Below are 21,823 nucleotides of genomic sequence, written 5' to 3'. Positions count from 1 at the left end.
TCTATCTTAGCCAATTCATGCCTCATACCTTCAAAGTTACCCTTCTTTAAGTTCTGGACCATGGTCTCTGAATTAACTGTTTCATTCTCCATCCTAATGCAGAATTCCACCATATTATGGTCACTCTTCCCCAAGGGGCCTCGCACAATGAGATTGCTAATTAATCCTCTCTCATTACACAACACCCAGTCTAAGATGGCCTCCCCCCTAGTTGGTTCCTCGACATATTGGTCTAGAAAACCATCCCTTATGCATTCCAGGAAATCCTTCTCAGCTTCCTTTTTTCAAGAGAACAAAGACCCAGCATGTTCATCCTTTCCTGATATGTATACCCTCGCATTTCTGGTATCATCCTTGTAAATCTTCTCTGTACCCTCTCCAGTGCTTCTATATCCTTTTTATAATATGGCAACTAGAACTGTATGCAGTACTGCAAGTTTGATCCAACCAAAGTTCAACACAGGTTTAGCATAACTTACCTACTTTTCAATTTTTTACCTCTAGAAATAAGGTAATAGTGATTGGTTCACCTTTTTTATGGCCTTGTTAACTTATGTCGCAATTTTTAGTGATTTTTGTATTTGTATTCTGAGTTCCCTTTGTTCCTCCTCCCCACCTAGACTCGCACCCTCCAGGTAATAAGTGACCTCCCTATTCTTCCTCCCAAAATGTAATACCTCACATTTATCTGTGCTGAACTTCATTTGCCAATTATATGCCCATTCTGCAAGTTTATTGATGTCCTCCTGTAATTCGTTGCAGTCCTCCTCAATATTGGCTATCTCCCCCCAACTTGGTGTCGTCTGCAAATTTAGAAATTGTGTTTTGGATTCCAAATTCTAAATAGTTCATGTAAATTGTGAACAGCAGTGGTCCCAGCACTGATCCTTGTGGACCACCACTACTCACCTTCTGCCACTGTGAATAGCTACATTTTACCCCTACTCTCTGCATTCTGTCTTGAAGCTAGCGAGCTATCCATTCTACTACTTGTCCCCTGACTTTGCATTCTCTGACCTTGTTCACCAGTCTATTATGGGGCAGCTTAACAAAGATTTTTTGAAAATTTGGATAAATTACATCTACCGCATTACCATTGTCTACCCTTCTCCGAATTCCCACTCTTTCCAAATAAAACACTCTGTTCAAGTGACTCCGTTTAATCCCGCTCTGTGCAGACCTGCTAGTTTACTGAACTGGGCATGTTGTGAAGACAATTCTTAGTAAGACTACATCAAATTTATCACTGAATTCAAAGCAGCATGAAGTATTGAATGCCAGCTTGACTCTATGTTAACAACAAAATGAGTGCAATCCCAAGGAGCTCAATAGGAGAATTCACAACTTGATCCAATGATATTCGTTCTCATATACTGGCCAATTAGGATTATTATACAATATAAGGATAACTTGTCATTTAAGTCTGGATTTTAATGAAGCCTGCCCAGTGCAAACTGAGAAGGCAGGTGGTATATATGGCGGTCAGACGATTTGCACCGCGGTCCCGATGCAGTCGTGCTCGCCGCCATTTTTGCAGCGGTGTTTTCAAGCAAGAGAGGGCCACCGGGGGCCAGCGAGGGCCTAATTTAAACATGAAAGTTATGCCCCACGACATCAGCAGCACTGCAACACATTGTTTACTCTAACAGGCAGGAGTTCCACACGTTAGCAAACCCAACAGTAAAACCTGGTGGGATTGGGGTCTGGGAGAGATCCAATGGGCAGTGAGCTGCAGCTCAGTGCAGCTTTGTATTTTGCCGGGAGAGTTTCCAGCCTGTAGGTCACTTATTTCACCTGCAGGAACTTTCTCATTAAGGGCACTATTATTGTTACTTTCTTCTGCCTGGAGGAAGAGTAGCAGCAGCAGCCCCAGCAATCAGCATCTCTCAGCAGATACCAGATGAGGGGGGGGGCGGGGGCTGCTCGCAGGAGGCCATACCCAGCACACAGGGTGTATAGGCCAAGAGTCAGTCACCTGGATCTATCTGAAGAGCAGTGCTTCAAGAGGCAGGTTGTCACGGACCTTTGTAGCCTCCTGCTGCCTGCCGGGGGGCGTGGGGGGGAAATAGGAGGGGAAATTTCTTCACCCAGAGGGTGATGGGGGTCTGGAACTCACTGCCTGAAAAGGTGGCAGAGGCAGGAACCATCACCACATTTTAAAAATATTTGGATGTGCACTTAAAGTGCCGTAACCTACAGGGCTATGGACCAAGAGTTGGAAAGTGGGATTAGGCTGGAGAAGCTGTTTGTTGGCCGCTGCAGACATGATAGGCCGAAATGGCCTCCTTCCGTGCTGTATATTTCTATGATTCTAATCTTTACCTTCTTTGTCATGGTCTCTTTCCAGTCTGCTACAGGGGACCTCACCCACATCTCCCAGCATGCAGTACACAGTTGTATTAAGCAGGTCAGCAACGCGCGGTTCGCCAGGGGTCAGCAGTACACCACATTCCCCAATGACCTCAACAGGAGAGAGCGTGGAGAGCTGCAGCAGTGACGGTCTCGCACCACGTCCAGGGTGCAACTGACTGCATACATGTCACCATCAGGGCGCTTCAGTTCCAATCTTCCCCATTGAACATATTTTCGTAAAGTTTGGAAGTTCCAGTGATGTGTTTTTTTTCTTTTAAATGTCTCATGATCATATATCACGTGACCACGTGTCGCATGTCACCTGATCACGTGTCACATGATCAAACCTGCAAGAATACATCCAAGCAGAATTGGCAAACCTAATTGGAGGCCAAAGTGTAATACAGGTGACTAGTTTAATAGCAAATGCCGTGAATTCATTTCTCACTCAAGTGCTCAACACATAATGCTTATCTTTAAAAAAAAAGTTTCCTAACTGTACTACTCTGACGAGATGCAACCTTAGTGGACTGAGCAACGCCAGTGGAAGGCTGCTGCTCACATCAGGATAGCCCCGCTTTAAATACTCTTCCGGCACTGAGCCAGCAATGCAAGTTTGGACGATTGCCTGATTTGCACCTGCATCTTGACAGCAGCCAGTCATTCTTATTCAATTGAGGCCATGGAGTTAACATGGGCCGGGCCTCATGCCAAGGAGTCCGTGAGGAATTACTCCCACCCCAAACACACCAGCATTAAAATCGAAGCTTTAGTCTGACCTTCAATCTTTCTCCCAATCTACCAGGAGGTTGAGTAATCTGGCTTGGATCCAAGGATGCGGTTATTGCCTCTCCTGGTTGATCGGTTTCCAATTTTCTTTTCTTTCCTCCAACATGCTCTAGTAAACTCGGTGACCTAGCCAAGATTAGCAATTTGCTGTTGAATATGAAAAATTACTGACCTAGAATATCCCTGGAGCTGCTCCCACAACTTGGCCAGGAGTGCAGTGAAACCACTGTTTATGCACGAAAGTGAGGTTTACATTGCACCTCTGGTGAAGTCAGGCTGGGGGGCGTGGGGGGGAAGGAGGTGAGGGTGGAGCATGAACAGCTCCAAATCCAAGGAAATCCCAGGTCAACGTCTATGAAAATATGGAGTGCTTTTCACTGGTTTATGTGTGTATGTCGTCACACTTCAGGACCTCAAACAGCAGAGGTCATTGTCACAGACAATTTTCAATCATCTGACTATTGATAACTTCATAATCTTGTTTGATAAATCAAACTCTTTAATCAGCCTCAGTGCTGTTTGCAAAATGGGCCTTGGCCTTTTACCTGGGTTTCTCCAAATCAGCACACTGTGGCCAATTGGGATCATTATACAATATAACAATGATTTTGCATTTAATTTCCCCTTCAACCTCCGTTCTGTGTCAAAATCAGACTCCACAATAGCACCTACTTGTATCCAGTCGCATTCCGGCCCACAACGAGGTGTTTCGGCTCATGATCACAGAGGTACACATTGAAGTCATTCTCTGGTACAAGATCAACATCATGGAAAATGAAGCAGTCCCAATTGCGTTCCTTCAGTGCTTCCAGGAAGCCCACGTTCAACAGCTTGGCTCGATTAAACACACCATTACCAGCCTAACAGAACAAAAGACTTCAATCAGCATGTGTCACCTATGGCAGAGTCACTAGAAAAATGAAATGCTTAAAAAGCTTCCTATTTTCCCACTGAGTGACCAGCATCCTGCTTACCTTCACCCAATTTTCCTAGATCGATGTCAAACTTTGTTTTGTACCTAAGCAACACTACCCACTGAGGCTTATGATCAACATCGATGATTTATAAAAAAGGTGAGTTTGAGAAGTATGAGATAATGCAGCTCCAAACACTATTATACTTATAAATGACTACATTTTTACACCATCCTCAATTATGTACAATGAACCCTTCATTATAAAACTATAAGGAGGGTTGGCAACAAAGTTCTCATCAAGGACTCATCTGCAGAATCTTTGTTGGTCATAATGGAACTTTATAAGTGGCAACTTTGGAGAACAATTCGAATACATTGGCAGGATGCTATGCCAAGATCCATAGATTATGGTAGCAGCTGATCTTCCTGAAGGCGAGGGAGGGGGTCTGCGGGAGCAAAGGAGAGAGAAGATGGCATCGACAAGAAAGGGATGGCGACAACAATGACGAGATCTTTTGTGAAAAAACAGAAAGGAGATTCACAGGTGAGAAATGGGATAGGAGAGGAGCAAAGGAAGATTGCGACACAACAAACATGAATGAGAAGCACAGAGACAGAAAACAAAAATAAAAGGACAGAGAAATACAAAAAAAGAGATGGGAAGGAGCATCTTCCCATCCCATTTCCAAAAACACAGACAACAGGCACATGAGAAAAGGAAAGGGAAAGCAACTAAGAAAAAAAAGCAAAACTAGAAAGGCCATATTTTTTTCTAGCAAGGAAACTCAAGTTTTGGTTAGAAATTAATTTAGCACCAATGAAAGCAGCGGCCTGGATTTTGCAGCCAACAGCGGTCTCTATGGCATAGATTTCACTTTTCCCAACGTTAATTTCATTCTGACGCCATCGATAGTGGATCTCCAGTGTCCAGCAACAGTGATGTCATCAAGCAGGCTAGGCAGCCAATCATATTGAAGAATTCTTAGTTAGCAAACCAGAAAGTAGTGAGCAGGTTTTAATCAAACATTTTTTTATAATTTTAGAGATGGCGAAATGAAGTTTGGGATATACACATGGGATTAAGGTAGAAGCTGAAATATCAACAAAAAAACTTTTTAAAAAAACCATAATTTTAAAAATTATGGAATTTGTGTCATGGAATGAAGAAATCGGACATTCCACAAATATAAAATTAATTATTCATAGCCAGAGAAGTTGTTCAGCAGTAATTCAGACTCAGTACGTTGTTAAAAACCCAATCACACCTCATTCAACAAGGCACAACTTTTTCAAGGTTTTCACAGCGAGAATAGAATGTAAAAAGTGGAAGCTCATGTCAATTCCGTGATTTTAATTGATTTCCATCGGTGCGGACTACAACAGTGCACCCCGTGGAGGAACGGGGAATCCCCGACAGCAACCTCACGATTTCTGCATTTAAATGTGTGTGTTTTTTCTCCAGAAGCTGCTGTCAATTTTACAAAAGTAATGACTGCGAACACTGACAGTTTCACCGTCATTACAACCGCAATTTCCGGGCCAATAAACCCACCAGTGCCAAGTCAGCGTAAAATTGTAATTGTAGTAAATGACGTAGGTTACATTAATGTACAAATCCAAGAGGATCATCAAAGTCTTGCTTTCTCTGCACTCTTATTAATAAAATACCTGATTAATGACATAGATCCCATAATCCAGAAGCTGCCGCTGCAGAAACGGGTGTAGATGCTCAAGTAGATATAGGAGGTGTCTTTCCCGGTGCCTGTACGGAATCAGTATAGCAACACGTTGAAGAGGTTGGCACTCTTGGGGCCTATACATCCCTTCTCGTACGTTTGGGTTCTTTGTCTGAACCTGTTCCAAGGTGAGTTGTGCATCAAATTTTAAAATGGTTACACCACCTAAAAGAATTAAGATTGTGTGGAGGGTAGGAAAAGAAATTATTTTGTTTACATCATTAGTTGTTAGTAACCATCTCTGCTCTTATTTAATAAACCACAGCTATGGTTCGCAATTTTGCTTTAAAAAAAATTGTACCCATTCTGGGAAGATCAAATGTTCAGCCTCTTAAACCTCGTGAAATAAATTCAAAAACAGCTGATGTATTTTTCCTCAAAGCGAGGACTAGGAATTCCAGCAGGCATTCAGTTTACCTGAAGCTGGTTTTGTGTCATCAGAACAGACAGGAATTTACAAGGAACAAGAATAGACCATCCAGCTCCCCAACCTCTTCTGCCATTCAATTAGATCATGGCTGATTTGTACCTCAACTCCACTTACCCGCCTTGGCTCCATATACCTTGATAACTTTTGCCCAATAAAAATCTGTCGATTTTAGCCTTGAAAATTTCAATTGACCCAGCATCCATGGCCTTTTGGGGGCCAGGGAAATTCCAGATTTCCACTACCTTGAGAGAGAAAAAGTGCTTCCCGATTTCACTCCTGATTTTCTGCCCTTATTCTAGATTCACCTACCAGAGAAATTGGTTCTACCGAATCCTTTTTTAAAAAAAAACACCTGAATTAGCATCTTTCAACCTTCGTGGTGTCAGCCGTAGCTCAGTAGGTAACACTCAATTCTGAGTCAGAAAGTTGTGGGCTCATGTGCCACTCCAGAGATTTGAGCAGAAAAATCTAGGCTGATACTCCAGTGCAGTACTGAGGGAGCTCTGCACTGTGGGAGGTACCATCTTTCGGATGTGACGTTAAACCTCCGATACCCGCTCAGGTGTGCATAAAAGATCCCATGGCACTATTTCAAAAAAGAGTAGGGGAGTTCACCCATGCCCTGGACTATTTATCACGCAACAAACATCACTAAAGCAGATTATCTGGTCATTATTACATTGTTGTTCGTGGGACATTGCTGTGCACAAATTAGCTGCCATGTTTCCTACATTACAAGAGACTATTCTTCAAAAGTACTTCATTGGTTGTAAAGCGCTATGGGATGTCTTGAGGTAGTGAAAGGCGTTATATAAATGCAAGTGATTTTTTTTTTAATAATGACAATCTATACGCCCCAACTATGAACCATTTCTGGCAAAATGAATTTAATTCTTCAGCTTTACCTTGGGGAGAAAAGTGAAGTTTGCTTTGGTGACTAACCTTTTTCGTCTGCATTGAGGATATTACACATTTCCAATACCCACCTCTATACACGAGTAAACCCTTTACTTTAAAGTCTACAAACTTCTCAACCAATTCACAATAGTAACCCTGACATGGTTGCAAATCCTTCCTTCGTCCCCTTCATCGTACATGTTAAATGAAAACGTCCCTATACTTACGCAGGTATGGTGATAGAAAAGGACACAATGGAAGTCTTGTTGGAGTTGGGGACACCTGTGGTGGGCAGCGCGGACCTGTTGACACCATCTGGTCTTCAGACCATCTTTGCATTTTCCATAATCTTTGTGCCAGAGGTTGGGGATTAATTTCCCATACTAGCTCCTGGATATTATGAGTTATTATCCAAGTAACAATAGAGCCAAGACTAACAATAATTAACAGAAGTTTCAATCTTTGAGGAAAACTGAAAGCTGCCAATTTACAAGCCATAGTATAAATATCAGAGAACAATAAAGGTAATGGATCATAGACCAGCTTTATAATGAATTTTGGCAGAGGAATGTCGTGGATCCTCTATAATAATCCTCTCCACCTACGTGTTTTCTTGCCCATGGCATACTTTGTACTTCTAGGTATTCAACCTGCAAGACAAAAAGATTAAGTCAGTAATCAACTGAGACAGCTCACATATTTCCAAAGAAAACAAAACTTTGCATCAAAAAGAAAATTATCTTTCAAAATGTTTGGTAATTTACAGAACCACATATACTGTCTCAACAGCAGCAACTTTTGTAATTTAAGTTGGAATTTTGTAATAATTAAGTTTGATTGTGTTCTTTTTCAGGTCAATCAGTACTATTCAGAAACAAAACTATTGCTTCGAATTGCAGGCAAAATGGGAAAAAGAAGAAATACTGGCTCAATTCAAAGATGACTGAAAAATCTTCCCAACCAAGAACAGAGATTTCTTTGCCACCAATAACCCCAACCACCATGCTTTCTGTCGGACCTGGCATTCTGCTAACTGACTGCTGCATTTGCTTCTAAAAATTATGCTTAAAGTAATTTATTGGATGTGAAGCACTTTAGAACATCCTGAAGATGTTAAAAAGATACTATGCAAGTGCAAGTTCTTTCTTTCTTAATATAGACTCAATCATTTGACTATTCCAGAAGTTGATGAGTTTGAGGGCATCACTGTAGTTGGGATTTGTAAATCACCCCAATGGTAACTGGCAACCCCATATGCAACAAAATTATAGCTGATTCACTGTAGAACAATGAAACATTGCTCCCTCTCCCTCATCCTCATATTCTATGGTGGGGATAGAACAGAATGGAGACACTATGTATTGAGCAGCTTCTTTCCTGAAACCAATGACTTTATCAGGTACAATTCCAGGCACTAGTATTTCATAGTAGCCACTTATGATGTGTAAGTCGACACAAAATGGTCTTGACAGTTTATTCAATGATGTGAGGTGCCACAGCATAACCTAGCCCTCACCCAACAGCTCTACGAGTTGTAAGAGTGTAAAGCGCAATGGTGTTGGCATTTCTTTCAAATTTTCTCCTCTTTTGCTCTGTGGTAATCTTGGGGGCTGATGACAGCTCACTCAAATGGCCACTAGATTGGAGGTTGACGCTCTTGCCCAAAGAAGGATATTTATTCCGAGCAGGAATTTCTAGTGGCCTCCACCTGACCCAGCCTTAGACGCTCAATCAGCCCCAGATAGGGCTGTACTTTCTCCTATGCTCTTCATGTTTACCTCAGAGCCATCTTATGTTGTGGAAGTCTAGACAAACGGTCTGGACAGTCTATTCAAAATAAGGGAAACTCAAAAGGCTTGATTGACCCATAGGTCTTTTCCTGTCCATAATTTTTGTATGTTTGTAAAGGGAACTTATTTTGGTGTGGCAAGTAAACAAGCAGTCCATACATGCAGGCATGTTTCCCTGTTTCTAGCTATCCTGCAGTGACCCACAGATCCCATGTTGAATGGAATAGGCTATTATGGTCTTCCGAGACAGGTTATACGATTCTCAGCAAACCCCCAGTGAACAGTGTGAATCAGTAGAAACACGACTAGTCGCAGCACGACATTCGTGGAGCAAGAGAGAGATCAGATGATTGTGTGGTTGGAAACTACTGCAGTATGACCATCATACTTCAGAACAAATAAGCAACCCGATTGAATTCAAACTGATGAATTGTTCTGTGGCTATCAAGGGAAATCAGGGATAGTATTAAAGCCAAGGAAGTGGCATACAAATTGGCCAGAAATAGCAGTGAACCCGGGGACTGGGAGAAATTTAGAACTCAGCAGAGGAGGACAACGGGTTTGATTAGGGCAGGGAAAATGGAGTACGAGAAGAAGCTTGCAGGGAACATTAAGGCGGATTGCAAAAGTTTCTATAGGTATGTAAAGAGAAAAAGGTTAGTAAAGACAAACGTAGATCCCCTGCAGTCAGAATCAGGGGAAGTCATAACTGGGAACAAAGAAATGGCAGACCAATTGAACAAGTACTTTGGTTCGGTATTCACTAAGGAGGACACCAACAACCTTCCGGATATAAAAGGGGTCAGAGGGTCTAGTAAGGAGGAGGAACTGAGGGAAATCTTTATTCGTCTGGAAATTGTGTTGGGGAAATTGATGGGATTGAAGGCCGATAAATCCCCAGGGCCTGATGGACTGCATCCCAGAGTACTTAAGGAGGTGGCCTTGGAAATAGTGGATGCATTGACAGTCATTTTCCAACATTCCATTGACTCTGGATCAGTTCCTATCGAGTGGAGGGTAGCCAATGTAACCCCACTTTTTAAAAAAGGAGGGAGAGAAAACAGGGAATTATAGACCGGTCAGCCTGACCTCAGTAGTGGGTAAAATGATGGAATCAATTATTAAGGATGTCATAGCAGTGAATTTGGCAAATGGTGACATAATAGGTCCAAGTCAGCATGGATTTGTGAAAGGGAAATCATGCTTGACAAACCTTCTGGAATTTTTTGAGGATGTTTCCAGTAAAGTGGGCAAGGGAGAACCAGTTGATGTGGTATATTTGGACTTTCAGAAAGCTTTCAACAAGGTCCCACACAAGAGATTAATGTGCAAAGTTAAAGCACATGGGATCGGGGGTAGTGTGCTGACGTGGATTGAGAACTGGTTGTCAGACAGGAAGCAAAGAGTAGGAGTAAATGGGTACTTTTCAGAATGGCAGGCAGTGACTAGTGGGGTACCGCAAGGTTCTGTGCTGGGGCCCCAGCTGTTTACATTGTACATTAATGATTTAGACGAGGGGATTAAATGTAGTATCTCCAAATTTGCGGATGACACTAAGTTGGGTGGCAGCGTGAGCTGCGAGGAGGATGCTATGAGGCTGCAGAGTGACTTGGATAGGTTAGGTGAGTGGGCAAATGCATAGCAGATGAAGTATAATGTGGATAAATGTGAGGTTATCCACTTTGGTGGTAAAAACAGAGACAGACTATTATCTGAATGGTGACAGATTAGGAAAAGGGGAGGTACAACGAGACCTGGGTGTCATGGTACATCAGTCATTGAAGGTTGGCATGCAGGTACAGCAGGCGGTTAAGAAAGCAAATGGCATGTTGGCCTTCATAGCGAGGGGATTTGAGTACAGGGGCAGGGAGGTGTTGCTACAGTTGTACAGGGCCTTGGTGAGGCCACACCTGGAGTATTGTGTACAGTTTTGGTCTCCTAACTTGAGGAAGGACATTCTTGCTATTGAGGGAGTGCAGCGAAGATTCACCAGACTCATTCCCGGGATGGTGGGACTGACCTATCACGAAAGACTGGATCAACTGGGCTTGTATTCACTGGAGTTCAGAAGAATGAGAGGGGACCTCATAGAAACATTTAAAATTCTGACGGGTTTAGACAGGTTAGATGCAGGAAGAATGTTCCCAATGTTGGGGAAGTCCAGAACCAGGGGTCACAGTCTGAGGATAAGGGGTAAGCCACTTAGGACCGAGATGAGGAGAAACTTCTTCACCCAGAGAGTGGTGAAGGGAGTAGGATGTTTGAGGTCAAACTTGCAAATGGACTAACTTGCAGAAAGCATTTGGACCAAACCAAACTGCGATTCACAGACAGCCACGAGCAACCTGAAGAGGACACCAACTTCGACCGTCCGATACACACAAGTGGCAACCGACATCATGGTTGACCACGAAGCTGAACTCATCATCCCCAGCAAGGCCAACTGCGCAGCAGCCCAGCGAAAGCCCAACCAACTCACCTGCACCTGTTTCTACCGAGACGATCGACTAGGGAGCGGAAAGCCCCAGATTGTCTCACCCTGTAAACTATTGACTTTGTGGGGGGAAGTGATGTTATGTATGTAACACCTTGTAACCAGCATTCTACCGCCACCAGAGGGCGCATCTGTTGGAGTCCCAAGGGATCCCAGCATCCCTTGGGAGCATTGCTTATAAGCAGGCCTCCCATGCTGTGCCAGAACTCTGGAGTCAGAATAAAGAGACTAAGGTCACACTTACTCAAGTCTACAGGACTCAGTCACATTGCTTTATTTGAGACATAACACATTCCAGCACCAGACCATTGCTGCAGAGTTCCTCAGGATAGTTTCCTCAGCCCAGCCATGTTCAGCTGCTTTATCAATGACCATTGCTCGAACACAAGGTCAGGAATGGTGTTCGCAAAAAATTCCATAGTGCTCAGCTCCACTGACGACAAAAACAACAACTTGTATGAAATAGTGCCCTTAAGGTAGTGAGATGTCCCAAGGTGCTTCACTGGATCATTATGAAACAAATTTTGATACCGAGCTACATAAGCCAATGTTAGGACAGGTTGCCAAGAGCTTGGTCAAAAAGGTAGGTTTTAAGGAGCATCTTAAAGAAGAAGAGGTAGAGAGGCAAAGAGGTTTAGGGAGGACATTTCAGAGCTTAGGATCTCGGCAGCTGAAGGCACGGCCGCCAATGGTGGAGTGATGAAAATCAGGGATGCATAAAAGAAGCCACAACTGGAGGGACGCAGATATCGGAGTGTTGTAGGACTGGAGGAGGTTACAAATTTAGGGAGGGGCAAGGCCATGGAGGGATTTGAAAACAAAGATGAGAATTTTTAAATCTAGGCATTGTCGGACCAGGAGCCAATGTAGGTCAGGAGCGATCGGTGAATGGGACTTGGTGGGCGTTTTGGATGAACTCAAGTTTACGGAGGGTACAACGTGGGAGACCAACCAAGAAAGCATTGGAATAGACAATGGCTTTGGTCTTTCTAATATTTAGTTGGAGAAATTTCTGCTTATCCAATACTGGATGTCGGACAAGCAGTGTGACAAATCAGAGGCAGTGGAGCAGTCGGGAGCGGTGGTGGTGAGGACGAGCTGGGTGTTGTCAGTGTAAACATGGAACTGATGTGGTTTTGGATAATGTCGCTGAGGGGCAGCACATAGATATGAAATAGAAAAGGGCCAAAGATAGATCCTAGGGGGTCTCCATAGAAAACGGTGTGGGAGCGGGAAAATGAAACATTGCAGGCGATTCTCTGGCTATGACTGGATAGATAGGAATGGAGAGATAGAAGGGGAGCCCCACTCAGTTGGATGATAGAGAGGCGGCGTTGGAGGATGATGGCATTGTCAACCGTGTCAAAGGCTGCAGACAGATTGAGAAGGATGAGGAGCAGTCACACAGGATGTCATTTGTGACTTTGATAAGGGCCATTTCAGTGCTCTGGCAGGGGCAGAAACCTGGAGTGGTTCAAACATGGAGTTTTGACAAGATGGGCATGGATTTGGGAGGCAACAAAATGTTCAAGGGCTTGGGAGGAAAAAGGTAGGTTGGAGATGGAGGGGTAATTTGCAAGAGCAGAGGGATCAAGGGTGTGTTTAAGGGAGGATGATAACAGCAGATTTGAAGGGGAGGGGGACGGTAGCCGAGGAGAGGGAACTGATCATATCAGCAAGCATGGGGGCCAGGAAGGAAAGTTGGGTGGTCAGACTAAGGCTGAGGGAGCAGGAGGTAGGTCTCATCGACAAGATTAACTCAGAGGGCATGAGGGGAGATACGAGAGAAATAGAAAGTGACGCGAATTCAGAGATAGGGCAGGGGGAACCTTAGGGGAAGTTTGGCTTGGTGGGCTAGGAAATGGGAGGGGAGCAGCAGAGGCAGCTGAACGGATAGAATCGTAGGGCCCAAATTTTCCCAGGTGTTGCTCCGTTTTTTTGGGAGCAACTTGATTTTTCTGGACTATCTTAAAAATCCCCATTCTGCACATTCAATTTCCGCCAGTGTGAGTGAGTTAGTTAGGATTTTTTTTAAGTTTAGTTTTTTTTTCAAAAGGGGGCGTTACCAGCCACCTATGCCCGTTTTGGCCATTTAAGCCAGTTTGCACAGCTAATAGTTGCTCCAAACTAACTTAGGCCAGCATATGTGGCCACTTGTGGCCGCACAGAAAACGCTTGCGCTTGACTGAAGAATGAATAGGATCAAACAGCTATACAAGACATATGACACTTCGCAAAGTTGAGTTAGTATACAACAGAAGCAGTCATGGAAGCTTAAACTACAAAAATAATAGTAGAGACAAAACATATTTCCATAATTTTTTCAAAATATCCAAATAAAAAATAGAAATACCTCTTGCTCGTAATTCTAATGTTCTATGTAGGGAAGTATTTTCATCAACAAGGTTAAGGAAAGTTTTGAGTAAGCTCATTAAAATTACTGGCTACACAGTTATCATTCTCCGCGCCCCCCATCAAAACTCTCCTCACTAAACAAAGCACAACCATCAATAATAAATAAAAAATAAAACTAAGTCCTACCTTGGTCCGGGAAGTCAGCGGGCCGGTCAGCCGGTGAGGAAGGCCACTCGGCTTGGGATAGGGGCAGGACATCGAGTCCCTCGATGTAGATGAGCTACTGCGCATGCGGGAAACATCCCTGCGGGGACTCTTAGGCACAGGGCCCTAGCTCCGCCCCCTAATTGAATTGCCAGCCACGTCAAGCCATGGGAGAGGCCACAGAGCGGCCAGAGTGTGGAGACAACTTCTTGGTGCCGTTTGTATCCTAGGAAGTCGGTGCATCTCACTTGAGTGCGGCGAAAAAAAACGGGTGGGCCAAATTTGGGCCCATAGAATGGTACAGAAAGAGGCCATTTGACCAGTCGAGCCCATGCCAGCTCTCTGCAAGAGCACTTCAGCTAGTCGCACTCCCCCGCCCTTTCCCCGTAGCCCTGCAAAAAATTCTCAGGTACTTATTCAATTCCCTTTTGAAAACCAAGCTGGAGTCTGCCTCCACCACCCTTTCAGGCAGTGCATTCCAGATCCTAACCACTCGCTGCGTTAAGGCTTTGTCTCATGTTGCCTTTGGTTCCTTTGTCAATCATCTAAAATCCGTGTCCTCTGGTTCTCAACCCTTCCACCAATGGGAACAGTTTCTCTCCATATACTTTGTCTAGATCCCTCATGATTTTGATCAGATCTCCTCTCAACCTGCTCTGCTCCAAGAACAACCCCAGCTTCTCCAGTCTATCCACGTAACTGAAGTGCCTCATTCCTGGAATAATTCTCGTAAATCTTTTCTGCACCCTCTCTAAGGCCTTCACATCCTTCCAAATGTGCGGTGCCCAGAATTGGACACAATACTCCAGTTGAGGCTGAACCAGTGTTTTATAAAAGGTTCATCATAACTTCCTTGCTTTTGTAGTCTATGCCTCTATTTATGAAGCCCAGTATTCCCGATGCTTTTTTAACCACTTTCTCAACCTGCCCTGCCTCCTTCAACAATTTGTGCACATATACCCCCAGGTCGCTCTGCTCATGCACCCCCTTCAGGATTGTACCCTTTAGTTTACATTGCCTCGCCTCATTCTTCCGACCAAAATGTATCACTTCACACTTTTCTGCATTAAATTTCATCTGCCAGGTGTCCGCCCATTCCACCAGCCTGTCTATGTCCTCTTGATCACCATCCTCCTCACTGTTCACTATACTTCCAAATTTAGCGACATCTGCAAATTTTGAAATTGTGTCCTGTCCAAGTCATTGATATATAAATCAAGAAAAGCAGTGGGCCTAGTCTCAAAAACAACCATTCACCACTACTCTGTTTCCTGTCACTTAGCCAACTTCATATCCATACTGCCACTGTCCCTTTTATTTCATGGGCTTCAACTTTGCTGGCAAGTCTATTATGTGGCACTTTATCAAATGCTTTTTGGGAGTCCATATACAGCACATCAACCGCCTTGCTCTCATTAACCCTCTCTGTTACCTCAACAAAAAACTCGATCAAGTTAGTTAAACACGATTTGCCTTTAACAAATCTGTCCTGGCTTTCCTTAATTAATCCACACGTGTCCAAGTGACTGTTAACTTTTGTCCTTGATTATCATTTCTAAAAGCTTCCCCACTACCGAGGTTAAACTGACTGGCTTGTAGTTGCTGGGTTTATCCTTACACCCTTTGCTGAACAAGGGTGTAACATTTGCAAATCTCCAGTCCTCTGACACCATCCCTGTATCCAAGGAGGATTGGAAGATTATGGCCAGTTCCTTTGGATTTCCTCCTTAACTTCCCTCAGCATCCTAGCATGCTTATCAACTTTAAAGTACAGCCATCCTTTCTAGTAACTTCTCTATCAATTTTTATCCCATCCAGTATCTCCACTACCTCCTTCTTTCACTATGACTTTGGGCAGCTTCCTTGAAGGCAGAAGCAAAGTACTGCACCGCTGCCATGCCCTGTGTAGGTCTCCCTTTTGGTCCCTAATCGGTCCCACCCCTCCTCTTACTATTTATATGCCTATAGAAGACTTCTGAATTCCCTTTTATGTTAGCTATCAATCTATTCTCATTCTCTCTTTTCACTTATTATTTTCTTTTTCACTTTCCCTCTTAATTTTCTATATTCAGCCTCATCCTCACTTGTATTCTCAACCTGACATCTATCATACACACTCTTTTTCTGCTTCATCTTACTATCTATCTCTTCATCATCCAGAAACTACTGGTTTTAGTTGCCCTACCTACATAAGAAATAGGAGCAGGAGTAGGTTCCTCGAGCCTGCTCCTCCATTTAATACGATTATGGCTGATCCGATCGTGGACTCATATCCACTTCCCTTCCCGCTCCCCATATCCCCTTATCGGTTAAGAAACTCTATCTCGGCCTTAAATTTATTCAATGTCCCAGCTTCCTCAGCTCTCTGAGGCAGCGAATTCCACAGATTTACAACCCTCTGAAAGAAGAAATTCCTCCTTATCCCAGTTTTAAAATGGGAGGCCCCTTATTCTAAGATTATGCCCTCTAGCTCTAGTCTCCCCCATCAGTGGAAACATCCTCTCTGCATCCACCTTGTCAAGCCCCCTCATAATCTTATACGTTTCGAAAAGATCACCTTCAATCTTCTGAATTCCAATGAGTAGAAGCCCAACCTACTCAACCTTTCCTCAGAAGTCAACCCTCTCATCTCCGGAATCAACCGAGTGAACCTTCTCTGAACTGCCTCCACAGCAAGTATATCATTTCTTAAATATGGAAACCAAAACTGTACTAACTATTCCAGGTGTGGCCTCACCAATACCCTGTATAACTGTAGCAAGACTTCCCTGCTTTTATACTCCATCCCCTTTGCAATAAAGGCCAAAATTCTATTGGCCTTCCTGATCACTTGCTGTACCTGCGTACTAACCTTTTGTGCTTCATGCACAAGTACCCCCAGGTTTTTGCAATTTTTCTCCATTTAAATTATAACTTGCTCTTCGATTTTTTTTCTGCCAAAGTGCATGACCTCACACTTTCCAACATTATACTCCATTTGCCAAATATTTGCCCACTCACTTCGCCTGTCTCTGTCCTTTTGCAGGTTGTGTCCCCCCCCCGGTTCTGGGGGAGGTGGGACCAGTACAAACCGGACGATCGGCACCTGAGCAGGACCAGAACCAATGTCCGAGGGGGAGTGTTCGCTAATGCTGTTGGGGAGGGGTTAAACTAATATGGCAGGGGGGATGGGAATCCATGCAGGGAGACAGAGGGAAGTAGAATGGGGGCAGAAACAAAAGATAGAAAGAAGAAAAGTAAAAGTGGAGGGCAGAGAAACCCAAGGCAAAAAGCAAAAAGGGCCACATTACAGCAAAATCCTAAAGGGTCAAAGGGTGTTAACAAGACAAGCCTGAAGGCTCTGTGCCTCAATGCGAGGAGTATTCGGAATAAGGTGGACGAATACTCCTGCAGTTACTACAGTTGTACAGGGCCTTGGTGAGGCCACACCTGGAGTATTGTGTACAGTTTTGGTCTCCTAACTTGAGGAAGGACATTCTTGCTATTGAGGGAGTGCAGTGAAGGTTCACCAGACTGATTCCCGGGATGGCGGGACTGACCTATCAAGAAAGACTGGATCAACTGGGCTTGTATTCACTGGAGTTCAGAAGAATGAGAGGGGACCTCATAGAAACGTTTAAAATTCTGACAGGTTTAGAGAGGTTGGATGCAGGAAGAATGTTCCCAATGTTGGGGAAGTCCAGAACCAGGGGTCACAGTCTAAGGTTAAGGAGTAAGCCATTGAGGACCGAGATGAGGAGGAACTTCTTCACCGGGAGTGGTGAACCTGTGGAATTCTCTACCACAGAAAGTTGTTGAGGCCAATTCACTAAATATATTCAAAAAGGAGCTAGATGTAGTCCTTACTACTAGGGGGATCAAGGGGTATGGCGAGAAAGCAGGAATGGGGTACTGAAGTTGCATGTTCAGCCATGAACTCACTGAATGGCGGTGCAGGCTAGAAGGGCCGAATGGCCTACTCCTGTACCTATTTTCTATGTTTCTATGAATTAACTGCGCAGACAGCAGTTAACAGATATGATGTAATTGGCATCACAGAGGCATGGCTCCAGGGTGATCAAGGCTGGGAACTCAACATCCAGGGGTATTCAGCATTTAGGAAGGATAGACAGAAAGGAAAAGGAGGTGGGGTGGCGTTGCTGGTTAAAGAGGAAATTAATGCAATAGTAAGGAAGGACATTAGCTTGGATGATGTGGAATCAGTATGGGTGGAGCTACTAAATACCATAGGGCAGAAAACGCTAGTGGAAATTGTGTATAGACCACCAAACAGTCGTAATGAGGATGGGGACAGCATCAAACAAGAAATTAGGGATGCGTGCAATAAAGGACCAGCAGTTATCATGGGCGACTTTAATCTACATATTGACTGGACTAACCAAACTGGTAGCAATACGGTGGAGGAGGATTTCCTGGAGTGTATTAGGGATGGTTTTCTAGACCAATATGTCGAGGAACCAACTAGAGGGTTGGCCATCCTAGACTGGGTGATGTGTAATGAGAAAGGACTAATTAACAATCTTATTGTGCGAGGCCCCTTGGGGAAGAGTGACCATAATATGGTAGAATTTTTTATTAAGATGGAGAGTGACACAGTTAATTCAGAGACGAGGGTCCTGAACTTGGGGAAAGGTAACTTCGATGGTTTGAAGTGTGAATTGGCTAGAATAGACTGGCAAGTGATACCTAAAGGATTGACGGTGGATAGGCAATGGCAAACATTTAAAGATCACATGGATGAACTTCAGCAATTGTACACCCCTGTCTGGAGTAAAAATAAAATGGGGAAGGTGGCTCAACCGTGGCTAACAAGGGAAATTAAGGATAGTGTTAAATCCAAGGAAGAGGCATTTAATTGGCCAGAAAAAGCAGCAAACCTGTGGACTGGGAGAATTGTGTAATACAGCAGAGGAGGACAAAGAGTTTAATTAGGAGGGTGAAAATAGAGTATGAGAGGAAGCTTGCTGACTGCAAAACTGACTGCAAAAGCTTCTATAGCTATGTGAAGAGAAAAAGATTAGTGAAAACAAACGTAGGTCCCTTGCAGTCAGATTCAGGTGAATTTATAATGGGGAACAAAGAAATGGCGGACTAGTTAAACAAATACTTTGGTTCTGTTTTCACGAAGGAAGACACAAATAACCTTCCGGAAATACTAGGGACCGAGGGTCTAGTGAGAAGGAGGAACTGAAGGACATCCTTATAAAGTGGGAAATTGTGTTAGGGAAATTGATGGGATTGAAGGCCGATAAATCCCCGGGGCCTGATAGTCTGCACCCCAGAGTACTTAAGGATGTGGCCCTAGAAATAGTGGATGCATTGGTGATCATTTTCCAACTGTCTATCGACTCTGGATCAGTTCCTATGGACTGGAGGGTAGCTAATGTAACACTACTGTTTAAAAAAGGAGGGAGAGAGAAAACGGGTAATTATAGACCGGTTAGCCTGACATCAGTAGTGGGGAAAATGTTGGAATCAATTATTAAAGATGAAATAGCAGTGCATTTGGAAAGCAGTGACAGGATCGGACCAATCAGCATGGATTTATGAAAGGGAAATCATGCTTGACAATTCTTCTGGAATTTTGAGAGGATGCAACTGGTAGAGTGGAAAGGGAGAACCAGTGGATGTGGTGTATTTGGACTTTCAAAAGGCTTTTGACAAGGTCCCACACAAGAGATTGGTGTGCAAAATCAAAGCACATGGTAGCGGTGGTAATGTACTAACGTGGATAGAGAACTGGTTGGCAGACAGGAAGCAGAGTCGGGATAAACGGGTCCTTTTCAGAATGGCAGGCAGTGACTAGTGGAGTACCGCAGGGCTCAGTGCTGGGACCCCAGCTCTTTACAATATACATTAATGATTTAGACGAATGATTGAGTGTAATATCTCCAAGTTTGCAGATGACACTAAACTGGGTGGCGGTGTGAGCTGTGAGGAAGACCCCTAAAAGGCTGCAGGATGACTTGGACAGGTTAGGTGAGTGGGCAAATGTATGGCAGATGCAGTATAATGTGGATAAATGTGAGGCTATCCACTTTGGAGGCAAAAACACGGAGGCAGAATATTATCTGAATGGCGGCAGATTAGGAAAGGGGGAGGTGCAACGAGACCTGGGTGCCATGGTTCATCAGTCTTTGAAAATTGGCATGCAGGTACAGCAGGTGGTGAAGGCGGCAAATGGTATGTTCGCCTTCATAGCTAGGGGATTTGAGTATAGGAGCCGGGAGGTCTTACTGCAGTTGTACAGGGCCTTAGTGAGGCCTCACCTGGAATATTGTGTTCAGTTCTGGTCTCCTAATCTGAAGAAGGACGTTCTTGCTATTGAGGGAGTGCAGCGAAGGTTCACCAGACTGATTCTCGGGATGGCTGGACTGTCATATGAGGAGAGATTGGATCAACTGGGCCTTTATACACTGTAGTTTAGAAGGACGAGAGAGTATCTCATAGAAACTTACAAGATTCTGATGGGACTGGACAGGTTAGATGTGGGAAGTATGTTCCCGATGATGGGGAAGTCCAGAACCAGGGGACACAGTCTTAGGATAAGGGGTAGGCCATTTAGGACTGAGATGAGGAGAAACTTCTTCACTCAGAGAGTTGTTAACCTGTGGAATTCCCTACCGCAGAGAGTTGTTGATGCCAGTTCATTGGCTATATTCAAGAGGGAGTTAGATATGGCCCTTACGGCTAAAGGGATCAAGGGGTATGGAGAGAAAGCAGGAAAGGGGTACTGAGGGAATGATCAGCCATGATCTTATTGAATGGTGGTGCAGGCTCGAAGGGCCGAATGGCCTACGCCTGCACCTATTTTCCATGTTTCTATGAACACCTTATATTCAGGAATATTTAGTATCCAATCCTGCTCTTTTTTGAGCCAGGTCTCCATTATCGCTACGACATCATATTTTCATGTGGCTATTTGCACCTGCAGCTCACCAACCTTATTCACTACACTTTGTGCATTCACACATATGCCCTGTAAACCTATCTTAGACCTTCTTTTGTTCTCTCTTACTGTGACCCCACCTAATACCGTACTATTTCTTACTGTAGTGCTATCTATCTCTCCCCATCCTTTGTGCAATTTATTTCTCCTTTATGTTGCTACATCCTGGTGCCCATCACCCTGCCAAATTAGTTTAAACCCTCCCCAGCAGCATTAGCAACCCCCCACTGCAAGGACATTGGTTCTAGCCCTGTTGAGGTGCAACCCGTCCGGCCTGTACAGGTCCCACCTCCCCCAGAACCAGTCCCATGTCCCAGAAATCGGAAGCCCTCCCACCTGCACCATCTGTCCAGCCACACATTCATCTACTCTCTCCTCCTACTTCTATAGCTCATAGCTCATGGCACCGGGAGTAATCCAGAGATTAGTACCTTTGAGGTCCTGCTTTTTAAATCTCTTTCCTCGCTCCCTACAATCTGTCTACAGGACTTCATCCCTTTTTCGACCTGTGCGGCTGGTACCGATATGGACTACGGCCTTTGGCTGTTCACCCGCCCCGCTCAATGTTCTGCAGCCACTCAGTGACATCTTTGACCCTGGCACCAGGGAGGCAACATTCCATCCTGGACTCAAGTCCACAGCTGCAGAAACGCCTGTCTGTTCCCCTATCCAATCCCCTACCACTATTGGTTTCCCAATCTTCCTCTTCCTTCCCTGTACAGCTGAGCCATCCGTGGTCTCAATCTTAGAGAAAAGGAAGGCCACAAGCTCCTCGCACTTGTTGGAGGCGAGGGTGGAGGAGGCAGGGGAGAGGGGTGTAAGAAGATAGTGGAGAAGAGAAGCCAAGCCAGGGCTTACCTTTGCAATCCAAGTTAATCCTGGAATATTGAGCAGTTTTGGCAGTGGAGAGC

The 21,823-nt window shown here is 44.3% G+C and overlaps 1 protein-coding gene across 3 annotated transcripts in view; it reads right to left on the bottom strand.

The window, feature by feature from the left end:
* b4galt4 (UDP-Gal:betaGlcNAc beta 1,4- galactosyltransferase, polypeptide 4) overlaps positions 1–21,823 on the bottom strand; it is a 63,238-nt gene that overhangs the window by 16,150 nt on the left and 25,265 nt on the right. For 2 of the 3 annotated variants that reach the window (XM_070893292.1, XM_070893291.1), the window contains exons 2-4: positions 7,726–7,770; positions 5,726–5,958; positions 3,814–4,001 (exon numbers count right to left, since the gene is read on the bottom strand). In XM_070893292.1, the coding sequence (XP_070749393.1) occupies positions 3,814–4,001; positions 5,726–5,958; positions 7,726–7,741 (437 nt within the window). In that variant the 5' untranslated portion in view covers positions 7,742–7,770. Of the gene's footprint in view, positions 1–3,813; positions 4,002–5,725; positions 5,959–7,347; positions 7,771–21,823 lie in introns of all 3 variants that reach the window. The other variant, XM_070893290.1, reaches the window with a different exon arrangement.

Source organism: Pristiophorus japonicus, chromosome 11, assembly GCF_044704955.1.
Source record: "Pristiophorus japonicus isolate sPriJap1 chromosome 11, sPriJap1.hap1, whole genome shotgun sequence".
Taxonomy (NCBI): Eukaryota; Metazoa; Chordata; class Chondrichthyes; family Pristiophoridae; genus Pristiophorus; species Pristiophorus japonicus.
Note: the sequence above shows the minus strand (reverse complement) of the source record. Positions and strands in the feature narration are given on the sequence as shown.